We start from the raw sequence: 25008 nt of genomic DNA, 5'->3' as shown, positions 1-25008 counted from the left end.
TAGAATTGTATCCTTTATTTAAATTGCCTCTCCTCATTCTTCCCACCAAAATAAATCGCTGCTGTAAAGAAGATGGCTTGATAAGTTCAAGAACAACAAACGATATACAAGCCTTTAGAGCTTGATTGAATTTCAACAAAAAACTTAAAACCTGCTGAGTATTTCCAGAATGTTCTGTTTCTACTTCTGAAATCTCTGCTTGACTCATGTAGGAAGTCTTTATGAGACTCTGCTGTTACCAGGCGGGTATCATGTGACCAGGGTACATTTGAAATCACAGCCTTGGTGCCATTTTATTGTTTCCATGGTTGAGCTGGAGCTCAGTCCCCTAAAATATGTCCAACAGCTTCTCTGGGATCAGAGACATTGTAGTGCAATTCTTGTTGACTTTACCAGTGATTTTTTGACATCTGTGCTTCATTATCATCTTTGGCAGACCTGACATCTTCCTCAGTGTGATGTAGTTGTTCATTTCAATTATGTGGTGTATGAGCGTATCAATGGAAGAAGTAGCATGAGATTTGGTGCTATTTAGTTCCAGATATTTTCTTTCCTTCATTGGCAATGATGCTGTCTCTGCAGATACTAAACAAATAATGTTTTGTTTTTCTGTGGGTCAAGTTCCTGATGCTTTGCAAAATAATTGTTATTTTTCTCTTGGGCTTTTTAACAGATCAAACCTTTTTAATGCCATCTGCAGTAGGTGTCTGACAGGAACTTTTAGCCAGTATTACTGCATCGTAAGAAGCTGGAAACTTGAGATTGTCAATGCTTTTACATTGCACATAATTCACAAATCCATTAAAAGGGCCATATTCTTTTTTCCTCATATTGTGAATATCTATCATTGTGGAGTAAATATCTTGCATATTAATCACCTTAGTTTTCTTGTCTCTGTTTTCATGAAGAACTGCATTAGCACAGATAAAGAGAAATATGCCAATTCCTAACACCAGTGGTCCTAAGATCTTCAGCTTATCAGAATGTATATAGCTGCTTACAAATTCAGAAATAATCTCCAAAGATGTAGTGTCTACAGTTGTATAATTGCTGGTGGTGTTGTGAGACACTGCATTTGGTTCAGGAATCTTGTAGCCTATAGGCCAGTAGCCTATTAATACCATTGCAATCCCTCCCAACATCACCAAGATCCCAATGGCAGTAATCAATCCTGAAATGGAACACAACTCCAATTTGGCTTTCACCATTACTACATCATTCTTCCTTTTTTTGAACATTTTCTTCCTGCTTTTATTTGCCTGCTCACTAGATTGGAAGGAATCATTTGTCCTGGCTGTAATGCGCAGGAGACCTCCTGTTGCAATCATGATTGATCCACTTAACAGCTCAATCTGAAAGGAAGAAGAAGTTAATTAATGAATTAATAATGCACAGGCCATGAAGGAGCAGAAAGGCAGTTCACATGACATAATGAGGAACCTCCTGGTCTCCAATTCTACACATAAAAAAAATTTTTGGTCAGCCATGGCTCAGTATAGCATCCCTTGTCTCAGAGTCACCAGATCCCATCCAGAGACTTGAGCACAAAATAAAGCTCACAATCCAGTTCAGTACGAAGGAAGTGCTGTCTTTCAGCTGAGGTGTTAAACTGAGGTCCATTTGCCCTCTCAGGATGATGTAAAAGATCTCATGACAATTTTTTGAGGAAGAGCAGGGAAGTTATCCTTGCTGTCCTAGTCATTTTTTTTATTTGTTAACTAACATCACTGAAACAGATTAACTGATCTCTGTCAAATCACTGTTTGTGGAAACTTGCTATGTGCAAATGAGCTGCCATGTTCCCTAACCAGCAACAGTGAATATACTCCGAAAAGTATTTAATTGGCTATAAAGAACTTTGAGATGTCCTGAGGTTATTAAAGGTACTTTATGAGGACACATTGAGGATTGGTAAAATAGCCATGATATTTTACAAAAAAACATGTTACAATTATTGTTTAGTATAGACCTTACATACTCTGGCTGTATATTTAAGATACTTTGGTATGGCACAAAACTTGGAAGTATTGTGAACTGTAAGGAGAACAGTGATAAACTTCAGGAGGACATAAACAGGCAGGTGGAATGGGAGGACAAGTGGCAGATGAAATCTATATGCAGAAATGTGTGAAGTGATTAATTTTGGTAGGAAGAATGAGGAGAGGCATAAATAAATACAAAATAAAGGGTACAATCCTAAAGGCGATCCAGGAGCAGAGGAACCCAAGGGTATATGTGCACAAATCATTGAAGGTGGCAGGTGAGGGTGAGAAATTGGTTATGAAAGCATACAGAATCCTGGGAGTTATAAGTAGGGACATAGATTACGAAAGCAAAGAAGCTATGATGAACCTGTATAAAACACTGGCCCAGCCTCAGCTGGAGTATTGTGTCAGCTCTGGGCATCATACTTTAGGAAGAACGTGAAGGCTTTAGAAAGAGTGCCAAAAAAAAAATCATGGGAATTATGGACTTAGGTACTTAAGATTGGAGAAGCTGGAGCTGTTCTCTGAGGAGAAGAGATGATTAAGAGGAGATTTGACAGGGGTATTCAAAACCATGAGAGGCCTAGACAGAGTAAAAGGGGAGAAACTGTTCCCATTGGCAGAAGGATCAAGAACCAGAGCGCACAGATTTAAGGTGAAAGAAGCAATGATGACATAAGGAAGAATACATAGCAAGTGGTTAGGACCTGGAGTGTGATGCAAGCAGATTCAATCAAGGCTTTCAAAAGAGAATTGGACAATGATTTGAAGAGAAGAAAATTGCAGAGCCACGGGGAAATGAGGAGAGGAGCTGGCCTAGGTGAATTGTTCTTGCAGAGAGCCAGCATGGACACAGCAGAACACAACAGGGAGCCGGCATGGACACAGCAGAATACAAGCATGACCCAGATCTCCCTGTCGCTTGCCATTTCAACACTCCACCCTGCTCTCATGCCTACATGTCAGTCCTTGGCCTGCTGCATTGTTCCAGTGAAGCTCAATGCAAACTGGACGAACAGCACCTCATCTTCCGACTTGGCACTTTACAGCCTTCTGGACTGAATATTGAATTCAACAATTTTAGATCATGAACTCTCTCCTCCATCCCCACCCCCTTTCCGATCCCCGCCTTTTTTTTCCAATAATTTATATAGATTTTTCTTTTCCCACCTATTTCCATTATTTTTAAATGTATTTCCATCCATTGTTTTATCTCTACCTTTTAGCCTATTTTGATCCCTTCCCCTCACCCCACCCCACCCCCACTAGGGCTATCTGTTCCTTGCTTGAACTGCTTTCTACCTTTAATTAGCACATTCCTTAGATAATATCACCACCTTCAACACCTCTTTGTCCTTTTGTCTATGACATCTTTTGGCTATCTCCACCTATCACTGGCTCTCTATCCAGCTCTACCTGTCCCACACCACCCCCCACCTCTCTTAAACCGGCTTATATTTCACCTCTTTCCTATTTTTATTTAGTTCTGTTGAAGAGTCATACGGACTTGAAACGTTAACTGTGCTCCTCTCCGCAGATGCTGCCAGACCTGCTGAGTTTTTCCAGGTATTTTTATTTTTGTTTTTGTTATCAATAATTGTTGACTGACCCTCAAATCGAGGATGAAGTCAACTCAGGGTTGCGAGTTTCTGCCATGGGCCTTCAAGTGACTAAACGGGCTTATTCTTGTCCCTCAGATCTTTGAGCATATTGGCCAGCATGTCCCTCGTGGAAGTGGGATCCAGAATGCAGGATCTGCTTCCTTTCCTTTCCTCCTCTTCTGGCACTCTGCCATTAAGACGTTGTGACTCAAGGTGTAATTCAGCTTGATGGGCGTGTTGTCATCATTCTGGACGATTGATAACAAGCTCCTCCCAATCATTAAGGTCAATGCTTTCACACTTGAAGGGGACCTTCAGAGTGTCTTTGAAGCATTTTCTTTGTCTTACCTGGAAGGTTGGCCGTTTGAGAGTTGAGAAAACAGGAGCTGCTGGAGGAGATGTTTTTTAGCCATCCGGACACAGTAATCAATCCACCATGGTTCATTTTGCAGTAGCTTTGCCTGAATGCTTGTGGATCTGGCTTAAAGAAGGATGCTAACGTTTGTTCAACAGCCCTCGCATTGAATCCAGAGGATGCAGCGGAGACATTGCTGATGGAATTTCTTTAGCACCCTTAAGTGCCACTGATACAAAGTCCAGGTCTCATTGCAGTACACAAGAATGGTAACAACAACTACTCTGCACACTAGGAACAGAATAGTTCCAAGTTTGCACTGCGGTAGTGGATGGGTAAAATGATGTTTTACCTGCCAGCCACAATGGCGGGTCTTCACGCCATATCATCCCAATCGCGCCACATTATTTATGCATTCTTGGGAAACACACCATCTCCATGGCGAGCGTCTCTCATTCGCCCACCATGCCATCATCTTGCCGCTTCATCATGCCGGGTGCCATATTTAAAGTCCAGCCATGCGCACACATCTCAGTGCTTCCAGCCCATGACTACTGCAGGGAAGATGTCCATGAATGGCAAGAAGACTGCAGTCCCCAGGTTTAGCAACGCATCACTGGAACACCTTTTGGATGCCATGGAGGCGAGCTGCAGTATCCTCTACTCTCGCTCTGGCTGCAGGATAGGCAATAGCGTGGACAATCAGGCTTGGGGTGGCAGTGGTGATCAGCACCAATGCCCTTCAAAAGAGGACAGCCACCCAGTGCCGCAAGAGGATGAATGATCTCCTCCGTTCTGCCAGGGTAAGTTACTCTTCTCATGACTCTCAACTCACACATTCACAAACCCATCACACACCCACAGGGATCTCACCCACTGCTAGTACAAGGGACATCACTATTCACTCTCTCACACACACCTTCATTGTCCTCATCCTGTCTTTGGACCACTCACCACACACACATGCCAGGCATACTTATCAACTGGCCTGGCAGGCCTCCTGCTTACACACTCCCCAACTATATTCATGCAGGACAAGCTAGCACAACAAGAGAAAGAGGCCACAGACTGGTGAAGCAATGCCCGAAATCAAGGTCCTCAAAGACTTTGAAAACAGAGCCATTGAGCTGGCCAGCGAGAGTCTGTACTGTTCCTGTGCTGACAGTGAGGTTGGCGATGATCTACCAAGTGAGGATCTAGCAGTACAACATCCATCAGACAACCATGCTGTGAGTGATGTGTCCTGTTTCACAGGGCACTGCCATGCACTAATCATCTCCCCTTGCTTCTGCAGGCACATCTGGGAAACAGCTGACGGAGTCTATGACCCAGGGCCTCCAATCAAGCCCTAAAGAAACCTCTGAAGAGGAATCTGGAGGCACCCTTCTTGAGTCCCGTCACAGCTCTCACCCACACCCTCCACCAGCACAGAAACACACACCTCGGCGGGACCTAACTTTACAATAGCCTGGGATCACAATCTGGTGAACACATTGCACAGTCTGATCCACGACAGGCGGAGGCAGGGAATTCCCTGGTGTCTGGCACTCAGAAGGCTTCTGGAGGCCAGAAATTTACTGAGTCTGAATCTCAGTCATGTCATAGTTGCTGGAGCTGCAAAGGCAAGCTTGGTAATACCAGGAAGGGATGTCCACTGCACTCCTCAGATTGCAAGGTACAATGGAGGAGCCCATCTGCCTTCAGTCTGAGGTGATAGTGCCAGCATGCCAATGCACTGGTAGGGTGGCAGCCGCCGTGGAGACCTTGGTCCAGGACGTCACTCCTGCACTGCTGCATGGGCTCAACTCCATCGCTGATGCCATAGTTGGCCTCCAACAGTGTGTACATGAGAGGGGTGCTGGGCAGCCTGATCTCACTCTAATTACCCCTTCTCCTCAAGGAATCAGCCTGGGACCCTTGGGCAGGTGCACACCCCGGGACCATCCACCCAGGAGACTCTGGGAGTGACTGGCCTATCCGAATCCCCTCTTCCTTTGATCTCAGAAGCTCCAGTTCCAAAGGCCGTAGAGCAGGGCCCCAAAAGCTGGCAGGGGCCCTTCAAGTCTCGGGCCCCCCAGAGGACACCCCCCCCCGCCGCCCCCCCACCCCCCCCCGCCCTCCCCCCCACAGTCATCATAGACTGCCGACTCCGGCATGTGCCTGCCGCCGGATAAGGGGCCTATTAAGTCCTTTAATCAATTAATTTAAACATATTTTTCACTGCCCAGTCAAAAATAAATATAATTGTTTAGGCAGAGGTTTTATTCTGTGCATGTTATTGTGAGTTAGCCCCATGTCGGGATGGGGTCTGTGGCCGATTGCGGGCAGCGGACTGATTCCTGGCTGCACCCGGGCCCATTTGCCACCCTGCCTAACGTCCCAAAAATCCTGCCCCGGATGTTGGTTGATACACGAGTTTTGTTTCGGCAACATTCAAGGACAGGCCAAGTTTCCTGTATGCAGAATCGAAGAGATCAAGAGTGGCTTGGAAATTGTGTACAGAATGGGCAACAACACTGCAGTCATCTGCAAATTGGAGATCATGTATGTCTATGGTGGTCAGTTTAGTTTTGACATAGAGGTGACTGAGTTAATGAGTTTTTTCATCTAGACTTGGCTATGCGAAGAATTTCCAGATTGGTTGTAAGCTGCACTTGGAGTTCCTCTTTTCGGTTGGTTGGCTTTAGGAGTGAGAGATTGATCTTCTTCCTCTTGAACTTTTGGGTCTTGAAACTAGGTAGATGTTCCTCACCAATCGATCAAGTCAATCGTCTGTCCAGCAGGCATCAGTTCCCACATGGATTGAGTGATACAGATGTCATTTAAATATTTGATTCTTCCTCCTGCAGCTCCAAACCTCGCTGCTGTGTAATATTGTGCTAAGCACAGCACACCATGACAATTTTAGAGACCTATATACTTGGGCATACTGAAGGGTATCTCCAAATCTGCCCATGGACCTGAATCGCATCTTCAGCATTCCAATGGCTAGCTTACGACTCATCGGCTATCATGTTGTTTTCATTGCAGCGATCTTGGGTGTCATTGGTTGCATTCCTCACAGGTGTCATCAGCCATGTTTTCAGTGGGTATCCCTTGTCTAGCCTGTCAATCAGGAAAGTCAGTGACAGAAGACCTTGGCCAGGGACAGTCACGGACAATCTCCGGCAACTGGGAAAGTTTGCAGGGCAGAAGGGTGAGGCGGGGAGTCGGACTGGCAATTGGGTTAGAGGGAGACTGATTTAATTTTAATGAGTTGCCTTGCCACCTAAGTGGACACAACCTGCAGCCATAAAAATAAGTATGTATACAACAGGCTGGGGTGGCTTATGCCATATTTAATTTTGCATTATTAAATACTCCCGACTCACTTTCACCCATCACCATGGATGTTGCTGAATATTTTCCAGCATGTTCTATTTTTATTCCAGGTTTCCGGTATCCACAGTATTTACTTCTGTGCCTAATAATTTATTTTAAAACAACTTCTCAAGCTGTAATTGTCTAACCCTGAGCAATGACTTTGTGGCGACCGTGGGATAGTGCTAATATTACTGGACTAGTAATCGGGAGGCCCAAGCTAATACTCTGAGGACAAGGGTTCACATCCCACCATGGTAGCTAGTGGAATCTAAGCTCAATTAATATGTCTGGAATTTTAAAGCTAGTCTCAGTAAGGATAATTGTAAAACTATCATCAATTGCCATAAAAACCCATCTGGTTCTTGAGATGGAAATCCACCATCCTACCTGGTCTGGCCTATATGTGACTACAGACCTCTACAATAGCCTAGCAAGCCACATGGTTTAAGGACAATTAGGAATGTGCAACAGGTGCTAAACACAATAAATAAATGGGATGAATTACGGAAAATATATCTGGATATCAAGGATATCTGGATTGAGGACAATCAAAGGCATGACCTTAAGGCCAGAATTTTGACCGTGGGGCCGGGCCTGGAATGCTGACACGTAAAGTGACGTGCGGTGATGTCAGGTGTGCATCCCAACGTCATTTAGATCTTTCGTTTGGCAGGCGCATCCAGATGCGGCAGCGTGCCCACCGAGCTGTCAAAAGCCTGTTAAGGCCATAAAAAACCCAATTAAAGTACTTATTAATGCTGCCCGTCCAAACTTAAGGTTGGTGAGCAGGCAAAAAGCCCAAGTGGCCTTCACGTTTTTCAGGGAACCTCATCCACAGGCGGGATGAGGTTTCCTGAAAATTTTATTGAATAAATAAATATATTTTGCACAATTCATAAACATCCCCCAGCTCATCTGACACTGTCACATGAGGGGACATGTCTGAATAATTTTTATATTTCTTAATTTGAAAATTTCAATGTGAACTTAATCTCCCTGAAGCAGCTCCATGCCTCAGGGAGATTTCTGCACTTCTTCACCGCATGCGACTCTCCCTCCTCCCCCCATCAGCACAGGTAGCGCTGAGTGATACCGGCCGTGTGACACGATGGGCGGGCCTTAACTGGCAGTAAGATGGCAGCGTGCTGCCGATTGCGGGCGGCGACTGGCTCCATGTCCACTCCCGACAGGCCCGCCCGGCTTACACAAAATTCTCCCCTAAGAAACTGAAAAATCTAGGGCTGGACCCTCATCCCCACCCCCGCCAAATGAAAGATCTAAATGATGCACAGTGACATCTGGACACACGCCCGACATCACCGCAAGTCATTTTAAGTGTCAGCGTTCCGGGCCCGACCCCCGCACGCCTACGTCAAAATTGTAGCCTTAAGGTCATGCCTTTGATTGTCCTCAATAGACTTGATATCCAGATACATTTTCAGTAATTCATCCCATTTATTTATTGTTTTTAGCACCGGTTGCACATCCCTAATTGCCCTTAAATCATGTGGCTTGCTAGGCCATTGTAGAGATCTGGAGTCACATATAGGCCAGACCAGGTAAGATGCCAGATTTCCATCTCAAGAACCAGGTGGGTTTTTATGGCAATTGATAATAGTTTTACAATCATCATTGCTGAGACTAGCTTTAAAATTCCAGACAGGTGGATTTTCAGCTGGGGGTGGCATGTAAAATATGTCAGGTGGCTAGCCCACTGCCTTCCTGCCCACCCACATCCCATAATTTTCTTCACTCTGGGGCCTGTTCGTAGTTCCAGCAGCGCCCACTCCTGAGTTCTGAGGAAGTCCAACCCTTAGCTTGCTCAGACCACTAGCAGCATATTATTGCTGTCGATCAGCCTTATTTAAAGTCATTTGGTTTGGAACCAACTTTCGTTCTGAGGAGGTGAGCAGTGTGCACCTCACCCTCCCCTCCACCCCACACACCCCCCCCCTCCCCCACCATATCCAAGGTTGGATTAATCCAAAAACAAACCATTTTCCTAAAACGTTCAGATGTGTATAAATTCAACTACTTTCATACATTTCTATTTTAATTGCACTAAACTGGAACTACTTACTAAGCAATAACCAGACTATAGTAATAAGTGTACCTTTTTCTGTCCTTTTTCACTCGCTTTCCCTGTATTAGTCTCTTTAATTAAAATATTTTCACTCTGGAGAAACAAACATACTTGTTTAATTTTGTTTAATTTTGAGCAATGGGTTGTACACTGTCAGATTATTATTACATTAATTTAATTATTGGCACATTAAATCAACCTGTCTTGCCATTCCTACTAGAAACTACAATACTATCTTATAAAAAAAAATCTAACTTTATTATTGACTGGGAGCTGCCCCAATATAAATGTATTTTTGTTGCTATCAATGACGTGATGGTAGATTTTAAGACATATATTGAATAATAGGTTGCAGAGACATTGTTAACTTCTTCTGTGCACAATGCACAAAGAGATCTGAAGCCTGTTTATAAATAATGGGTTTACGATATTGTTACAGAGTGCAGAGGCAATCCTCCATATACTCAACAGTTCCCTTGTAATAAAATGCAATAATATTTCTATAAAGAATCTTGTTGAAGACAGATACATTATTTGAGAAGTTTAAATGTCAGAATATCAAATATAAATACATGTCATCTTTGACAGTGCGAACAAATACAATATTTTATGCAATATAAAAGCCTCTGGATTTCATCCTATGCTGGCAAAGGTCAAGTTTAACCTTTGAAGGGTACATCCAAATCACTTTATCCAGAAAAAACAAAAAAATCGTCGATTGAACTTTGAAGGGAATGTTGTCAGTCAAATGATTGTCCAAAATGGGAGCAATTGTAGACAAAAATAGAATCATTTCCACTTACCTACAAAGACTTGGGTTAATCTTGGGGCTCACAGGCCAATGCCTAGATTAGTGGAATTGAGAAAAATGTCTGTCAAAATGGCATAAAACAAGATGTAACCCTTTCAGCATTGCCATTGTGTGTCAGAGCCCTTTGCATAGACGTAGTAGAGCTGAGGCAGAGGTTGATCAAGTACAGCAGCTTTCCAATGTTTGGTGGGTAAAAAATAAATAATTCGCAAGCACAGTAGGTGCCGGACAAATCTCACCAGTCATGAGGTTTTGCACTGCTGTCAGGAGGATTAGAGCACATCTTGTTCTTTTAGAGTTGCCTGATCTCTATTTGTTGACTCAGTGAGGTTACTGAATGCTGATGGCAGCTTGATGTGGCTAATGTTATCCTGATATTGCTGTTGCTATGATACCAGTCAACGACACACAGGATGCAAGTAATTCCCTTCTTTACTCTTTTCCATAACAATCTCTTCACATTCTCTTTTCATTTTCTACTATTTGATGTAATGCTTTATTTGAAAGATTAATTAGGAAACGATGTGCACCATGTTTTATCTGCCAATTAAAAAAAGAAGTGCTGCATGGTGTAGACATGCAAGTACATCATTTGTAAACAATTGAGCAAATCATTCTGTTGTTGTGATGGATTTATTTTTAAAACCAGAGGCACTTGCAATTATATTAATTACGTCACTGATTAGATCAATTTCTTTGGCAGACTGAAGTAAATAAACCATATGTTAATCCACACGCTATTTAAAAAATGCTCCAAGTGCTGTTTAAAACCATTCTTAAGTCAAATCTTTCCATAATTTTAGCAAATGCAGACCTGTATTTTTAGAAAGATACATACATACTGTTGATGAATAATGCAAAATATAGATAAACATATACACGTTTCCAACTACTTCAGAAGTGCTCGATTAAAAATAGCTGTTACTATTGTTGTATTTTGTCCTGCTGTGCCCAAAATGCTTTGTTGGTGGATTCAAAGCGATAATTAGCAGAAAAGACTAAAATGTTTCAAATTAGTTTACAATCTATTTATTTCAGAAATATCTAAACATTCTTACTGTATTTTCATTGTCTGCTGCCGATTATTGAAAGTAAAATTGATGCAACAATGACAAAAATCCTTTTGCTGAATTATTATGGATCTTTTTCGCAATCTGTTTATACAATGCACGTCAAATAACTAACAGTTTGGAAGGTACTCTCAAAGAAACCTCGGCAAATTGATACAGCACATCTTGCTTGTGGTAAGCACAGCAGACATTATGTGCCGGTGGTGGAGGGAGTGAATGTTTAAGGTGGTGGATGGGATTGTAGTATAATGGGATAATAGGTTAATAGTTACGGTAATGAGATAGTGATGTGTATTATGATGTAACGGTGATATCAGCAGTCATGTGTTAGAGACAGGGAATAGTCTACACACAAGAAAGATGTACTTACCTTCCAGCATATCCTGTATATATCTTAATAAAGCAATTTTGAAGTAACCAGCCTGAGTCAGACTAGAGTTACTCATGGTAAGAGGGAAACCTTCCCTGTATAGATTTGACCATGAGACCAACCCTCAAAACATGGTAGCAGTGGTGGTGACACCAATCTAACAATGATTTGGTGCCATCGACCGAATACCGCAGCGAGAAATTGGAAGAAGACTTCCAATTTCTTCCAATGACTTCCACAGCCATTCTAAAACTTCGAGGAAGCACAGAGATGCCAGAGTTGGGAGTTATGGAAAGAACACTTCCTGAGGTATTGTGCAGTGTCGGTTCTGCATGCCAAAGAGCAGAAGCACCAGGTTAGTTTATTCCTCTACGCAGTGGGACTAGTCGCCGACAATGTCCTTTGAGACAACAGACCTGAGCAGACTTTGAAACTGTCCTAAAAGTGTTTGGCACATATTTCAGTCAAAAACTGAACCTCGCAAGCGAGCAAGCAGTTCACTACGCTGGGCAGGCAGAACTTGGAGAGTGAGGCCAGGTAATGATCCATCAAGATACTGAGGTTTCAGATGAGTTTGTTAGTTGGATTGGTGCAAGGGAAGAAGCCCCACCCACTCAAAAACCCACCAAGATGAGCAAAAAGGTGGGATACTCTACAGTAGCCATCTTGAGGTGCCTATGCTACAGCGCAAAGAAGCAGCACAAAAGGCAAGATTTCCCAGCAGTGGGTGCAGAGTGTTTCCAATGTGGAAAGATGGGCACTTCAAGTTGTTCTGGAAGCCTGACAATTTCGATAGAGGAAATCGACAAGAGAATATTTATATTATGAAATGCAAACACATCAAGAAATTGGAAATAACAGCAGGCATGAAATTACAGAGCCCCTAGCTAAAGTAAGGGGTCATGATCAAGACATTTGGTCATTCACTGTGGCAGGTATAGGCTTTAACACTGACTTCAAAATTGACAATGGAGTTGACGTTACAATACTAGCTGATCGTATGCACTGGCTCCACACAGTACTCCTCTATTCATCAGATATTAAATTACAAGGTCCAGGTGGGATGAATCTCCAAGTAAAAGGTCAGATAACCACTTGCCTTCACTGCAATAGGGTGACAAATTGTTGAGACCCTCTATGTTGTCTGCAATCAAAGCATTTATTTAATAAATGGAGCTGTCTGTATACAACTGGGCATTCCGGAAAAAACAGATGACGATCTACAGCAGGACAACTGGATGCCTTTCATGAAGAAATTTCCAAAGTCATGTGCACAACCAATGGATTTTTGATCCAGCAACAATGGGTGAGGTTTATTCATTGAGTGGAGATTGAGATTGCGGATCTGTCAGTTCTTTTTGAAGGTAGGCCGGGGGATGTGAACACAGAAGCTACTGTAGCAGACAGTGATCATTCACAAGAAGACCTTTTGGACCTGGGTTAGCTCTTTCCCGAAGAAGCACCAAGCAATCCATTGGAAGATGAGGTCTTAGAGATCAATACGCTATTTGAATCTACTGCTGAACACATGAAATGTCTGTTGTTATTTTTGAGGAATCAGCTATATTCGCTGTCAAAGAGCAGAATTCGTACCTTTGTCCCATTGAACCCACTAATGAGGTGCATTGTATATCACTGGCTGACCAGGGAGAGTTGGACAGGGTGAACAAAGTGCTTCATCCCACAGAGGACCACACTGCCAGAGTGTCTGCTGACCCAATTAGCTTGGGTAAAAGCAAGTTGATGCCCACAATTCATTCTCATCAGAAAATCTTCTTCCCATTAATGTTGTCCTTCAGCACAAAAGCAGAGGCCCAATCTACAGAGCTTCCATGGCTGAGAAGTCCTGTACAAGACTTCTGTCTGCATTTTTTTCGAGCGATTCTTTCCACTGCTGAAGATGATGTTGTCTTATCTTCTTATGCTGACACAGTCACCATATTTTTTTAATTCATTCATGGGGTGTGGGCTTCGCTGGCTGGGCCAGCATTTATTGCCCATCCCTAGATGCCCTTGAGAAGGTGGTGGTGAACTGCCTTCTTGAACCGCTGCAGTCTATAGCAGGACAGCCTCACGCTGAAGCAAGTGTGATAGTCTTACCGCTACCTACAGAAAGTGAACCTAATTTCCAAAGCGTTGGTCACATCTTTTTCATTTCCTGCAACGTCTACAGGAATTTTGTCGTTCTTTTTCTCACTGTACAGACTTTTTCAAATCTCAGATGTCAAATGCCTTTTTCATCCTCAATGCAGTAGTGAATGATACAGCCACGCAATTCTTCTTTGGAATTGAAGATACTTTATCTTCTCAGGTCTTTTTTCAGTGTGCTATAAGGGAGCAGAAGATTCCTTGCCTTGCGTAAAATAGTGCAAGTGTCGATGTCCTTCATTCTTCTCTTTTGGATCACTCCTTCTTTGAAAGGTTCTATGATCCTTACAGTTCAGTTGTTCTAGAGCTCACAGCTTAATTACTATCAGTCCTGGAAAGCTGCTGTTCCACTTTGCTGATGTTGTTGTTTTCCGGGAAAAGACAAGCAGCTGCATGTTTCAATGGTGTCTTTCCAAAGAGCTGGAAACACTATGGGAGATCGAATCCCTCATAATAGTGACTTGGAGGGGTGGCGGTGGTGGGTAGGAGTAGGAGTTGGATAGAATATGTAACAGTAAAGGAGGTTACAGAAAAGTGATTATAAGTAGTTTAATATTGTTTTAAACAAGTTGCCACTATACTTGGGGACAGGTGTAGTATAATGGGTTAATAGTTATGGTCATGAGATGGTTATGTATATCATGCTGTAACAGTGACATCAGCAGTCGTGTGGTAGAGACTGTGTTAGAGAGGGAGAATAGTTGGTACACAAGAAAGATGTACTTACCTTTAAGCCTATCATGTAGTGTTAATAAAGTAGTTTTGAAATAACCAGCCTGAGTCAGGCTACAGTCTTATTTATTCATGGGCATCGCTGACTAGGCATGCATTTATTGCCCATCCCTAATTGCCCTTGCTCAGGGAATATTTAAGAGTCAACCACATTGCTGTTGGTCTGGAGTCACACACAGGCCAGACCAGGTGAGGACAGCAGACTTACCCCACCTAAAGGACATTAGTGAACCAGACGAGTTTTTACAACAATTGTCAATGGTTTTGTGGTCAGACTTTTAATTCCAGGTTTTTTTTATTGAATTCAAATTTCACCATCCGGTGGGATTTGAACATAGGTCTCCAGAGCATTACCATGGATCTCTGGAAATCTAGTCCAGTGACAATACCACCATGCCACTACCTCTCCCTCCTCATGGTAAGAGGGAAGGAAACCTCCCCTATATAGACTAGGCCATGAGACCAATCCTCAAAACAGGGGTGCCAATCAAATAGGCTGTTTTGTCATAGATTGTATCGAACTTCTTGAGTGTTGATGGAGCTGCACTCATCCAGATATTTGACAAGTATTCTGTCAGACCATTAGCTTGTGCATTGTGCAAAGACTTTGGGAGGGAGGAGATGAATTACTTGTCACTGAATGCCCCAATTTTAACCTGCTCTTGCAACCACAGTACTTATGTGGCTGATCCAATTAAGTTTCTGGTCAATGGTGGCCTCCCAGGATGTTGATGATGGGGAATTCAGCAAAGGTAATTCAATATAAAGGAGACTTTCTCTTGTTGGAGATGTCCATTTCCAGGCACTTGTGTGCGCGAATGTTCTTTGCCACATGGACTGCAACAGTTCAAGAAAGCATCTCCCACCATATTCTCAAGAGGTTGGCGGTAAATGTTGACCATACCAGCGACACCCACATTGCTTGAATATCCCTGAGCACAAGATGGAACATGATTCACTTTACTTAGCTTTTCAGAAATTACCATTTAATGCTTTGCACATTCGAAGAATGATACAACACAAGACATATTAAAAGTGAATTAATTCCATTCATTGTACGGCACCAGTGTTGTATGTACTTAAGTTACTTTGCTGCTGAGTTTACCTGTTGTGTGTTGTAGACTTCTCTTTGTTTGTTGTTGAAGTGTACAATTATATATGTTCCTTTAACTGGAATATCACTGGATAGCAGGAGAGACAACTGATGAGTAACAGGAGATAGAGAATGCTTTCTGTCTGTACCTGTGACAAAACTGATCCATCAGTTCCAGCCTTTACCTTATCAAATTGTACCAACCTTTACCTGATCAAACTGTGCCAGCTTCTACCTGATCAATCAGTACCAACCTCTACCTGATCAATCAGTACCTGGCTCTATCTGATCAATCACTATCTGGCTGTACCTTATCAAACAGTACCAGTCTCTAGCTGATCTATTAATACTGGGTGGATGTAAGAGATCCTCTGGCACTATTTCGAAGAACAACAGTGTAGTTATTGTGGCCCATATTTATCCCTCAATCAACATCACACAAAATAACAGATTATCTGGTCATTAGCATATTGCTGCCCGAGAGTTTTCTGAGTCCAAATTAGCCACTACATTTCCGACCAAACTTCAACAGTATTCTATTGGGTGTAAAGTGCTTTGGGTTGCAGCGGTCATGAAAAGTGCTATATAAATGCAACAATTTATTTTTCTTTTGGCTACCCAAGACCATTTGCAATCTTGGTGCCATATTTGACACTGATATGAGCTTCTGACCATATATCTGTACCATCACTAAGACTGCCTTTTTCCAACTCCTTAATGTTTTGCCTTGCCTTGACCCCTGTGCTGCTGAAGGGCAGCTTGGAGGTGGTTGTCGTCCCATGTGCCTACTGCCTTAATTCTAGAAGTAGAGGTCATGAGTTTGGGAGGTGCTGTCAAAAAAGCCTTGCCGCAGTGTGTCTTGTAATATGTATCTTGTGCAGCCATGGTGCACCAGTTGTGGAAAGAATAATTAAGACGGTGAATTGATGCCACTCAAGGGGTAAGTCCTGGATGGTGTTGACCCTCTTAAATGCTGTTGGAACTGCACAGATCCAGCAAGTGGACAGCATTCCATCACAATCCTGATTTGTGCCTTGTACATGGTGAACAGGCTTTGGGGAGTCGGTGGGGGGAGTTATTCATCATAGAATAGATAGCCTCTCACTTGTATATTATATGTATACTGTATTTATATGGCTGCTCCAGTTAGGTTTCCAGTCAGTGGTGACTCCCCAGATATTGATGATCAGGATGATGGTAATGCTGCTGAATGTCAGGGGGTGACAAAGTTAAACTCGCTCTTGTTGGACATCATCATCACTTGGCACTTGTATGTTGTGAAGGTTACTTGCCATTTATCAGTCCAAGATTGAAAGTTGTCCAGGTCTTGTTGCATGTTAAACCAATAAATTGTGCCTGCTCCCACAGTACTTCCTGTTTCTAGAGAGATGCATGTTGTATTGATCTGGCTAAACCCATGCTTCTTTCTGATGCAAATCCAGTGGCAGAAACCAGTAAGGAGGGCAGCAGCTTATTGTCATTCATAGGCTAATGGTACCAAAGCACCTTTTGTCTTTTGTAAGCAGGGCTGCCTTGTGTTGGGCCAGCTTGATGCATTGATCTTGCACCTAAATTCAAGTTCCTGAGCTATCGAATTAGGAGAAATAATGCCAGTGGTTGTGGAGACAGTCTACTGTGAATGGATAGCAATGTGGAGAGACAGCAACATCATCCATTAACAGGTATAGGAGACCTCTGCACCTGGATTCCATGTCATGCTGCATGCTGAGCTGAGGGAGTTGAAGCAGTCCATGTCTAAATGCAGCAATCACTGGACAAAATCCAGGCTTGGATTGGCAAGTATCATTCGCGCCACACAAGTGCCAGGCAATGACCACTTCAAACAAGAATCTAACCATCACCCCTTGACATTCAATAGCATTACCATCACTGAATCCCCTGCTATCAACATCCTGGGGGTTACCATTGACCAGGAACTGGACTGGACCAGCCATATAAATACTGTGGCTACAACAGTAGGTCAGAGGCTAGGAATCCTGTGGCGAGTAACCCACCTCCGGACTCCCCAAAACCTGTCCACCATCTACGAGGCACAAGTCAGGAATAAGTGTAGCTCCAACTTGTGGATGAGTGTAGCTCCAACAACACTCAAGAAGCTTGACACCATCCAGGACAAAGCAGCCCATTTGATTGGCAGCCCATCCACAAACATTCACTCCCTCCACCACCAATGCACATTGGCAGAAGTGTGAACCATCTGCTATATGCACTGCAGGAATTCACCAAGGCTCCTTAGATAGCACCTTTCAAACCCACAACTGCTGCCATTTAGAAGGACAAGGGCAGCAGATGCATGGGAACACCACCACCTGGAAATTCCTCTCCAAACCACAGACCACCCTGACTTGTAAACATATCGCTGTTCCTTCACTGTTGCTGGGCCAAAATCCTGGAACTCCCTCCCTAACAGCACTATGGGTGTACCTACGCCACATGGACTGCAGCGGTTCAAGAAGGCAGCTCAGTGTCACCTTCTCAAGGGCAATTGGGGGATGCCCAATAAATGCTGGCCTAGCCAGCAACACCCATACCCTGTAAATGAATTTTAAAAAATGTCCTTATGCTAGTGGTGGAATTGTGAAAGACAGTAACTATCTGTTTAGTTGAAAAGCTTGTCAGTAAGCTTGACCAATGAGGCCTTATATTGCCATCCACAGAGTGCGTGTCAAAATGTCAGAAACATCCAGCAACTAATTGGCTTGTTTACAGTATTGTTTTTAAAATCTTATATTTGAATAACAAATTTACTTGTAGCTCAGGCATACATTTGCATGTTCATTAGTAAATCTATTTGAAGAGACAGCAAAGAACAGTTAATGTTAGTATGTAAAGATTGAGGCCAGGATTTTCCATGTCTGCTGGCATTGGGCATGTTCAGTGGCATGAGCGGACGGTATGGCACATTAGGTTTCATGACAGCGTGAAACCAGATGGTGATCATCCGCTCAGCCCGCCAATGGTGGACCGTGTTCTCCACCATCGGACGTCAGGAACCTCATTGTAATACAGCAGCATATCATTATTAGGCCTGCTGGCCGGAACTTGCCCCCGCTGGATTGCCCGCCCACGTCGGTGGGAAATCATGCTGGCGTAGAACTCGTCTTAACAGCTGCGACGTGCAGAAGTCAGGACTTTACCGCCAAGGCTTTGCTCACAGCGCAGACATCGAAGAGCAGAAGTTACTGGAGCCCGACAGCAACAGCACACAAGAGAAATGTCCAGGGCATGCTGGGTGGATTCCCATGGACACGGCTCTGATGTGAAGAAGCTCACAGAAGTTGGAATGTCACCATTGATGCTCACAACGGGTGATAGTCAAGGGGGTGGTAGAGGCAGGGCTAGGATCAGCTGGCAGAGGAAGAGGTGTTGGGGGGGTGAGGTTGAGAGGGTGGGAATAAAGGTGTTAGGATGGGGTGAGGTTGGGAGGGAGGAATAAAGTGTTGAGGGGGAGGTTGGGGGAGAGGGAGAATGGGGAAGGAGGGGTAATGGGTGAGAAGGTGGTAACTAGAGAGGTAGGATTAAGTGGGGTGGCAGTTTCAAAGGAAGGAGTGCAGAGAGGGGAGAGTGTCCGGGGGAGGAAGGGATCTGGAGAGGGGAGGGTGTAAGGCTAGAGGAAGAAATAAGGCTGGAGAAAGAGCCAAGGCTGGAGCAAAGAGTCAGGAGGGACTAAGGGTGGTGAAAGAAGCAAGGGTGGAGGAAGAAGTTAGGAAGGGGAGGGACTAAGCACGGGGAGGGGAGTTTGATGCTGGTGGTGGGAGGACTGGGGAGGAAGGGGTTATGGAAGGGAAGGGGCTCTGGATGAGAAGGGATGCAGGGGGTAAGTGGTGCAAAGTGGGGGAAGAGGTGCAGGGGGGGGATGTGCAGGTGAACGTGCACAGGGGGTGGTCGGATAGGTCTACGTCTGCCTCCTGGTGAGCAAACCAAGGGTGGGCATGGTATGGAGGAAGGGTGAGAATGAGTGAGGGCAGAGTGAGGCAGTCGGGTGCGAGAGTGAGGGTTCAATGGTAGCAGTAGAAGGGATGGCGAGGGTGGTTGGTGGGGACCCAGAGGCAGGCACAGACCCTGGGGGTGAGAAGGAGGAGATCAGGGTGGTGAATTTGGATGGGGATGGGATTTTCGGGAAGGAAGGGAACATGCACGTTCACCTGGACATTCCCAAAGGAAAAGGGTTGCGGCTGGTAGGTATCGGAGTGGGGATGGAAGGTTATGCCAGTGGGGTCAACACTGATGATGGAAAGGAAAAGGGTGACTGGGGGAGGCTAAAAGATGGGGGAGCAAAAGTAAAACCGAATTAGTATCACGCTGTCCAAAATGAAAGTGAAACAAGAGTCATGGTGGGCGAGAGCAGGCGCTGCATGGGAGTGTGATCAGTGGGTGGGTGGAGATGCAGGTCAGCTCAGAGGGACAACTGAAAGCGAACCCAGCAGGCAGCATTGAAAATGCTGAGGACAGTGAGATGAGTATGAAGCATGAAGGATCCACATGCATGGGAGAGTGTTTGCACAAGCTCTGAAAGGGTCAATTGTGAGTCCTCTCTCTCCTGTTTTTGACTCCATCCACACACACTTCTCCCTCCAGAATCACTCATGAGCCAGCTGCTCCCTCTGCGGTGATTGGTCTTCCAGGCTGCTTATTTCTACCTCTTCAATGGAGGACTTGTCCTCTTGCCTGCAGATGAGGACTGGATGGAGCTGAGGGACTGGCTGGCTGAGGGTGCCGCTCCCTTGGCAGAGATCCCTGTGAACCTAAGTAGAGATAAATAGTGCATGGATGGAGTCAAAAACAGGAGAGAGAGCACTCATAGTTGCATTGAGAGAGGGATGATGTGGTGCTGGATCATCAGGTGGGTGTTCGCCACCAACCTCACCATTACCACTGGCTTTCAGTGCTACAGGTATACCTGGTGAGACCAGATGTAGCAGTCACCCGAAAGGCAGATGTGGGGAATCACCTGGGGATTCAAGTTGGGAATGTAGTCTGAAGATTTGAAAGCTTCTTTCTTTCAAAATAAGCAGTCTCTGGAGATATCTTTAATGTCTTCCATAGGAACATAGGAAATATGAGCAGGAGAAGATCATCCGGACTGTTAAGCCTGCTCCGCCATTCAAACAGATCATGGCCGATCATCTACCTCTTTTTCCCAATACCCTCATAATACTTGATATCCTTAGTATCCTGGAATCTATCATTTATGTCTTGAACATACTTGAGGACTAAGCTTCCACAGCCCTCCGGGGTAGAGAATTCCAAAAACTCACCATGCTCTGGATGAAGAAATTCCTTTCCTGGGTAAGAAAGCCTTTCAGTTAGGGTTATATATCAAATGCCTCCAAAGTGTCTGTGATGCAGATGCCTGCTATTTGCAAGAAAATTCTTCTGATCCCAGACTGTTTATGATTCCACTTTTCAGATATGATATTGTGTTGTTAGTGGACACATCTGAAGACCAAGTTGCTGCAAAATTTGGCTGTGTAGTGCCTATATTTTGAGCGCTATGGGTTCCAATTTGATTCCAAAAGGACATCAGTGACATGCACACAAGCACTGCTAGTGTGAGCTGCACCGGAAGCCATCCTGGGTAGGATGCTAAATGAGAAGGAACCACTATAAATACTATTTAAAGTAAACACCAACCACTTTCATGTTAGCTGCTGACTGATTTCTACTGGCTATTGCTGAATTAAAAGTATTTTGTAGCTTGTACTGCTTTTAAAGTTTCTGAAGTCTGTAGGGAGTAAATGGTGACCCATGGTGAAGGCCTTGGTTTTCACTTCAAGGGTTCTGCTCAAACTGCTCTGACCCATGAGTGCAGTAGTTTCTATTGGCCTTGGCCTACTGCATGACAGGGAAAATGAGCAGAGGCAGCACAGGGGAGGATAAGCTGCTGGAATAGGGAGGAGGAGGGGGAAGAAAGGTACTCAGCAGGAGGCCATTTCCACCAAGGGCCTTCAGGGAGTAATTCTTGTACCACAATCTCAAGAAGAAACAGCTCCCGTCGCGGGACCAGAAATTCCTGGCCCCTCAAATTTTCCATCCCACCCACGACTATTCCCACTACAGGTGGGACTGGAAAATTGCAGCCAATATGTCAGGCATCTCCACTTCTTTCCGGTGATTCTTGCTGAAATCTGCCACCTGTTGCTGCAGCTGCGGCCTCAGAACAGGGCCTGTACAGCATAGCCAGCAGCTGCAAAGCTGACCATGGCCATGGACTTTTATGAGTCAGGCTCCTTCCAGGCTGGAGCAGATACATGCAACATTTCCCAGTTTGCCATCGACTGTTGCTTATTAGAGGCCACTGAGGCTCTGTATACAAAGAGAGCTGAATAAATTTCATTCTCTCTTGCCAGAGAAAAACAGACAGAGCGAGCACCTGATTTTGCAAGGATTCCTAATGGTGCAGCGTGCCACTGACTTCAGTTATGTTACTGTAGGGGAGTCTCATGAGAATCCTGTACTGGAAGGAATTCCGCTTCTTCAACATCCAGCTGGTGTGCTATCATTCTCAGCTGATCAAGCAGATCAGTGCCTGGCATCCTGGGAGCAATGATGATGCCTTAATCTGTGCTTGACATTGTGTTTGATCTATCATGAGAAACCAGTGTTTGGCTTCTAGCTAACAAGTGCTATCCACTGATTACTAGCTCACGATTCCTGTGTACACTCCATGTATGTGTAGGCAGCATGATAAAACGAAAGATAACCCCATGGGAAAAGTGGTCCAACCATGGCAGACAAGAAAAGTTAAAGATAGTATTAAATTAAAGGAAGAGGCTCATAACATTGCTAAAAAGAGTAGTAAGCCTGAGTACTAGGATAATTTTAAAATTCAGCAAAGCATGATATAGTAATTGAAGAAGAAAGAGGAAAAATATGAGAGTAAATTAGCAAGAAACCAACAAATAGATTGGAAAATGTTCTATAGAAATGTAAAGAGGAAGAGATTTGCAAGAGTTAACATGGATCCCTTCAAGACAGAGGCAGGAGAAATTACAATGTAGTATGAGGATACGAGAGAAACATTAAACAATTACCTTGGCCTGAATTTTCATAAAGATGGAAGGGCTTTGCATCTTAGCCAAAATGGTGCTGGAAATTCCATGCTTGAATCCAGCACACGCTAGTTTGCCATGCAGGGCAGGGGGAACAGGGTGGGGGGTGGGGGGTAGTGGGGTGATGTATTTTGCCCATTCACAGTTCACATGGTTCAAACAGAAGCAATTTTTGTCACCCAGGTTTCTAAAATATAACTTTAGACTTTTGAGGAAAAGGTCTGAACATACCAGAGTTCTTTGGAGAGTTGAGGTACCCTTTTGGAGAGATAAGGTATGCCTTTGAGAGAGGTCAGGTACACCTTTGGCTTTATTAAGAATATACATGAATGAGCTCTCTCCGATAATGGTATTTGTGATAAATTTTGATTGTCCCACTTTCTCAATGCAATCTTCCAACCATGGTATAGGATATGAATCCGCTTTGGCAGCTGCATTAACCCTTCGATTGTCCACACACAGTCTTTGTGTTCCATCTGGTTTTGTTACCATCACAATAGGTGAAGTTCAGTTACTGCAACTAGACTCAATGATCAAAATAATTTTGAATCATGAATTCAATTTCTTTCTGTGCTTGTGATAACTTTGCCTGATTTAACCTGTAAGGATGTTACCTTTTAGAAGATGAAACTTTCTACACATGCATCATGCATAGCTAAATTTGACCTTCCTAGCTTATTCCCACAAATAACTTTGTCTTTAATGAGTCACAATCACTTTTTCCCCAGCAACGGAACTATGAGCTGTAGCTTTCCTGCCTGCCTTCACTTTCATCATTTGTTGTGATATCTTTAAACGTTCCCTCACTAACTCATATGTTTTGTCCAGTCTTCCTCTGAAGTCTGATACACAATCCAGGAGAGTAGTTTCTGGATTTTGACCCATCAATTTCTCATGAATCGATTCCAGTGGTCCCCTTACCTCATGACCAGAGACTAATTCGAAAGGACTAAATCCAGTCGACGCATTAGGAACATCCCTATTGGGAAACAACAAGAATGGAATTCACCTATTCCAATCCTATGGATAGCCCTGACAATGCACCTCATCTTTCCAAAATCCCTTGTGATTCAGGATGATAAACTGTTGACTTAAAATGTTTTATCCCCAAATTGTTCATACTTCCTTAAATAGCTGACATGAAATGTGAACCCTGACCTGATTGTATTTCTTTTGGTAAACCAAAACTTGTAAAAAAATTTGGTCAACTCTTCCACAATTCTCTTTGTTGTAAGATTTCTCAAAGGTATTGCTTCAGGAAACCTTGTAGGCACATCTATTATTGTCAGTCAGTACTGATCTCAAATTTTAGTCTTGGGGAGGGGTCCTACACAATCAATCATGCCCCTAGTTAAAGGTTCTTCAAATGCTTGATTTGGAATTAAAGGTGCCAGCATTGCCTGTGGTTTCCCTATCACTTGACATGTGTGACATGTTCTACAGAATTTGACTACATCACAATGTAATCCAGGCCATAGAAATGTTTTTGTATTTTTGCCTGTGTCCTTCTAATTCCTAAATGTCCCTCCATTGGAATTTCAGGAGCTATTCACAGGATTTCATTTCTGTATCCAAATGGTATAACAATCTGACCCACTTCACTCCAGTTTTCATCAGTTGAAACATGATATGGCTGCCACTTTGGCACTAAAACATTACCCTTAAGGTAATAACATTCTGGAATATATTCTGCCTCTGTTTCTGAGTAAACTGTCTGATATAAATGTTCTACTTGCATACTCTTTTTCTGTAATTCTACCAACTGCCTTGAGTTAAATACCTCAGCTGTATTATCCCCCATTCTTTCTTCCTGAACAATCTTATCAAAGACAGTGTCAGCTAATTGGACTTCAACACCTTCTCCTTGCCTTTTAACTTCCTGTTCTTCCTGTTTCAACCCATGAGCCAAGGACCTTGTTATCATAGAATCTGGAAACAATCCAGGATGCTTTTTCTGCTGAAAGCACCTCTACAGGCTGTTCAACTACCATAGGCATCACCCAGATCTATGACCCAGCTATATCATTACCTAAAATAAATTGAACCCCTGCAATGGGCAATTTTTCCACTACTCCAACAATCACCTCATCTGTTTTCCTCTTACTCTTTAAACTTACCTTCCACAATAGAATAGGTTTAGCATCTCTAGGAATCCCACTTATTATCACCTGTTCCTGCAATACTCCCTCTGAACAACAAATATCACTATCCCACAACATAAAGGATTGGCTAGCCCCTGCGTCTCATAAAATTTTAATAACTTTATTTACTCCACCCTGTACGCATGGAAAGACTTCGCCTTCACATACAAAATCTTTAAACAT

The 25008-nt window shown here is 43.6% G+C and overlaps 1 protein-coding gene across 1 annotated transcript; it reads right to left on the bottom strand.

The window, feature by feature from the left end:
• On the bottom strand, positions 1-24827 carry LOC121277760 (transmembrane protein 200C-like). The gene is made up of 5 exons (XM_041187399.1): positions 24802-24827; positions 23606-23663; positions 20273-20377; positions 9418-9480; positions 1-1352 (listed from the first exon to the last, which is right to left on the bottom strand). The coding sequence occupies exons 1-5, from the start codon at positions 24825-24827 to the stop codon at positions 675-677; spliced, it is 930 nt and encodes a 309-aa protein (XP_041043333.1). The 3' UTR covers positions 1-674.
• Between the last annotated feature and the right edge of the window lie 181 nt (positions 24828-25008).

This window comes from Carcharodon carcharias, chromosome 5, assembly GCF_017639515.1.
Source record: "Carcharodon carcharias isolate sCarCar2 chromosome 5, sCarCar2.pri, whole genome shotgun sequence".
NCBI lineage: Eukaryota > Metazoa > Chordata > Chondrichthyes > Lamniformes > Lamnidae > Carcharodon > Carcharodon carcharias.
This window is presented reverse-complemented; position numbering and strand designations above follow the sequence as displayed.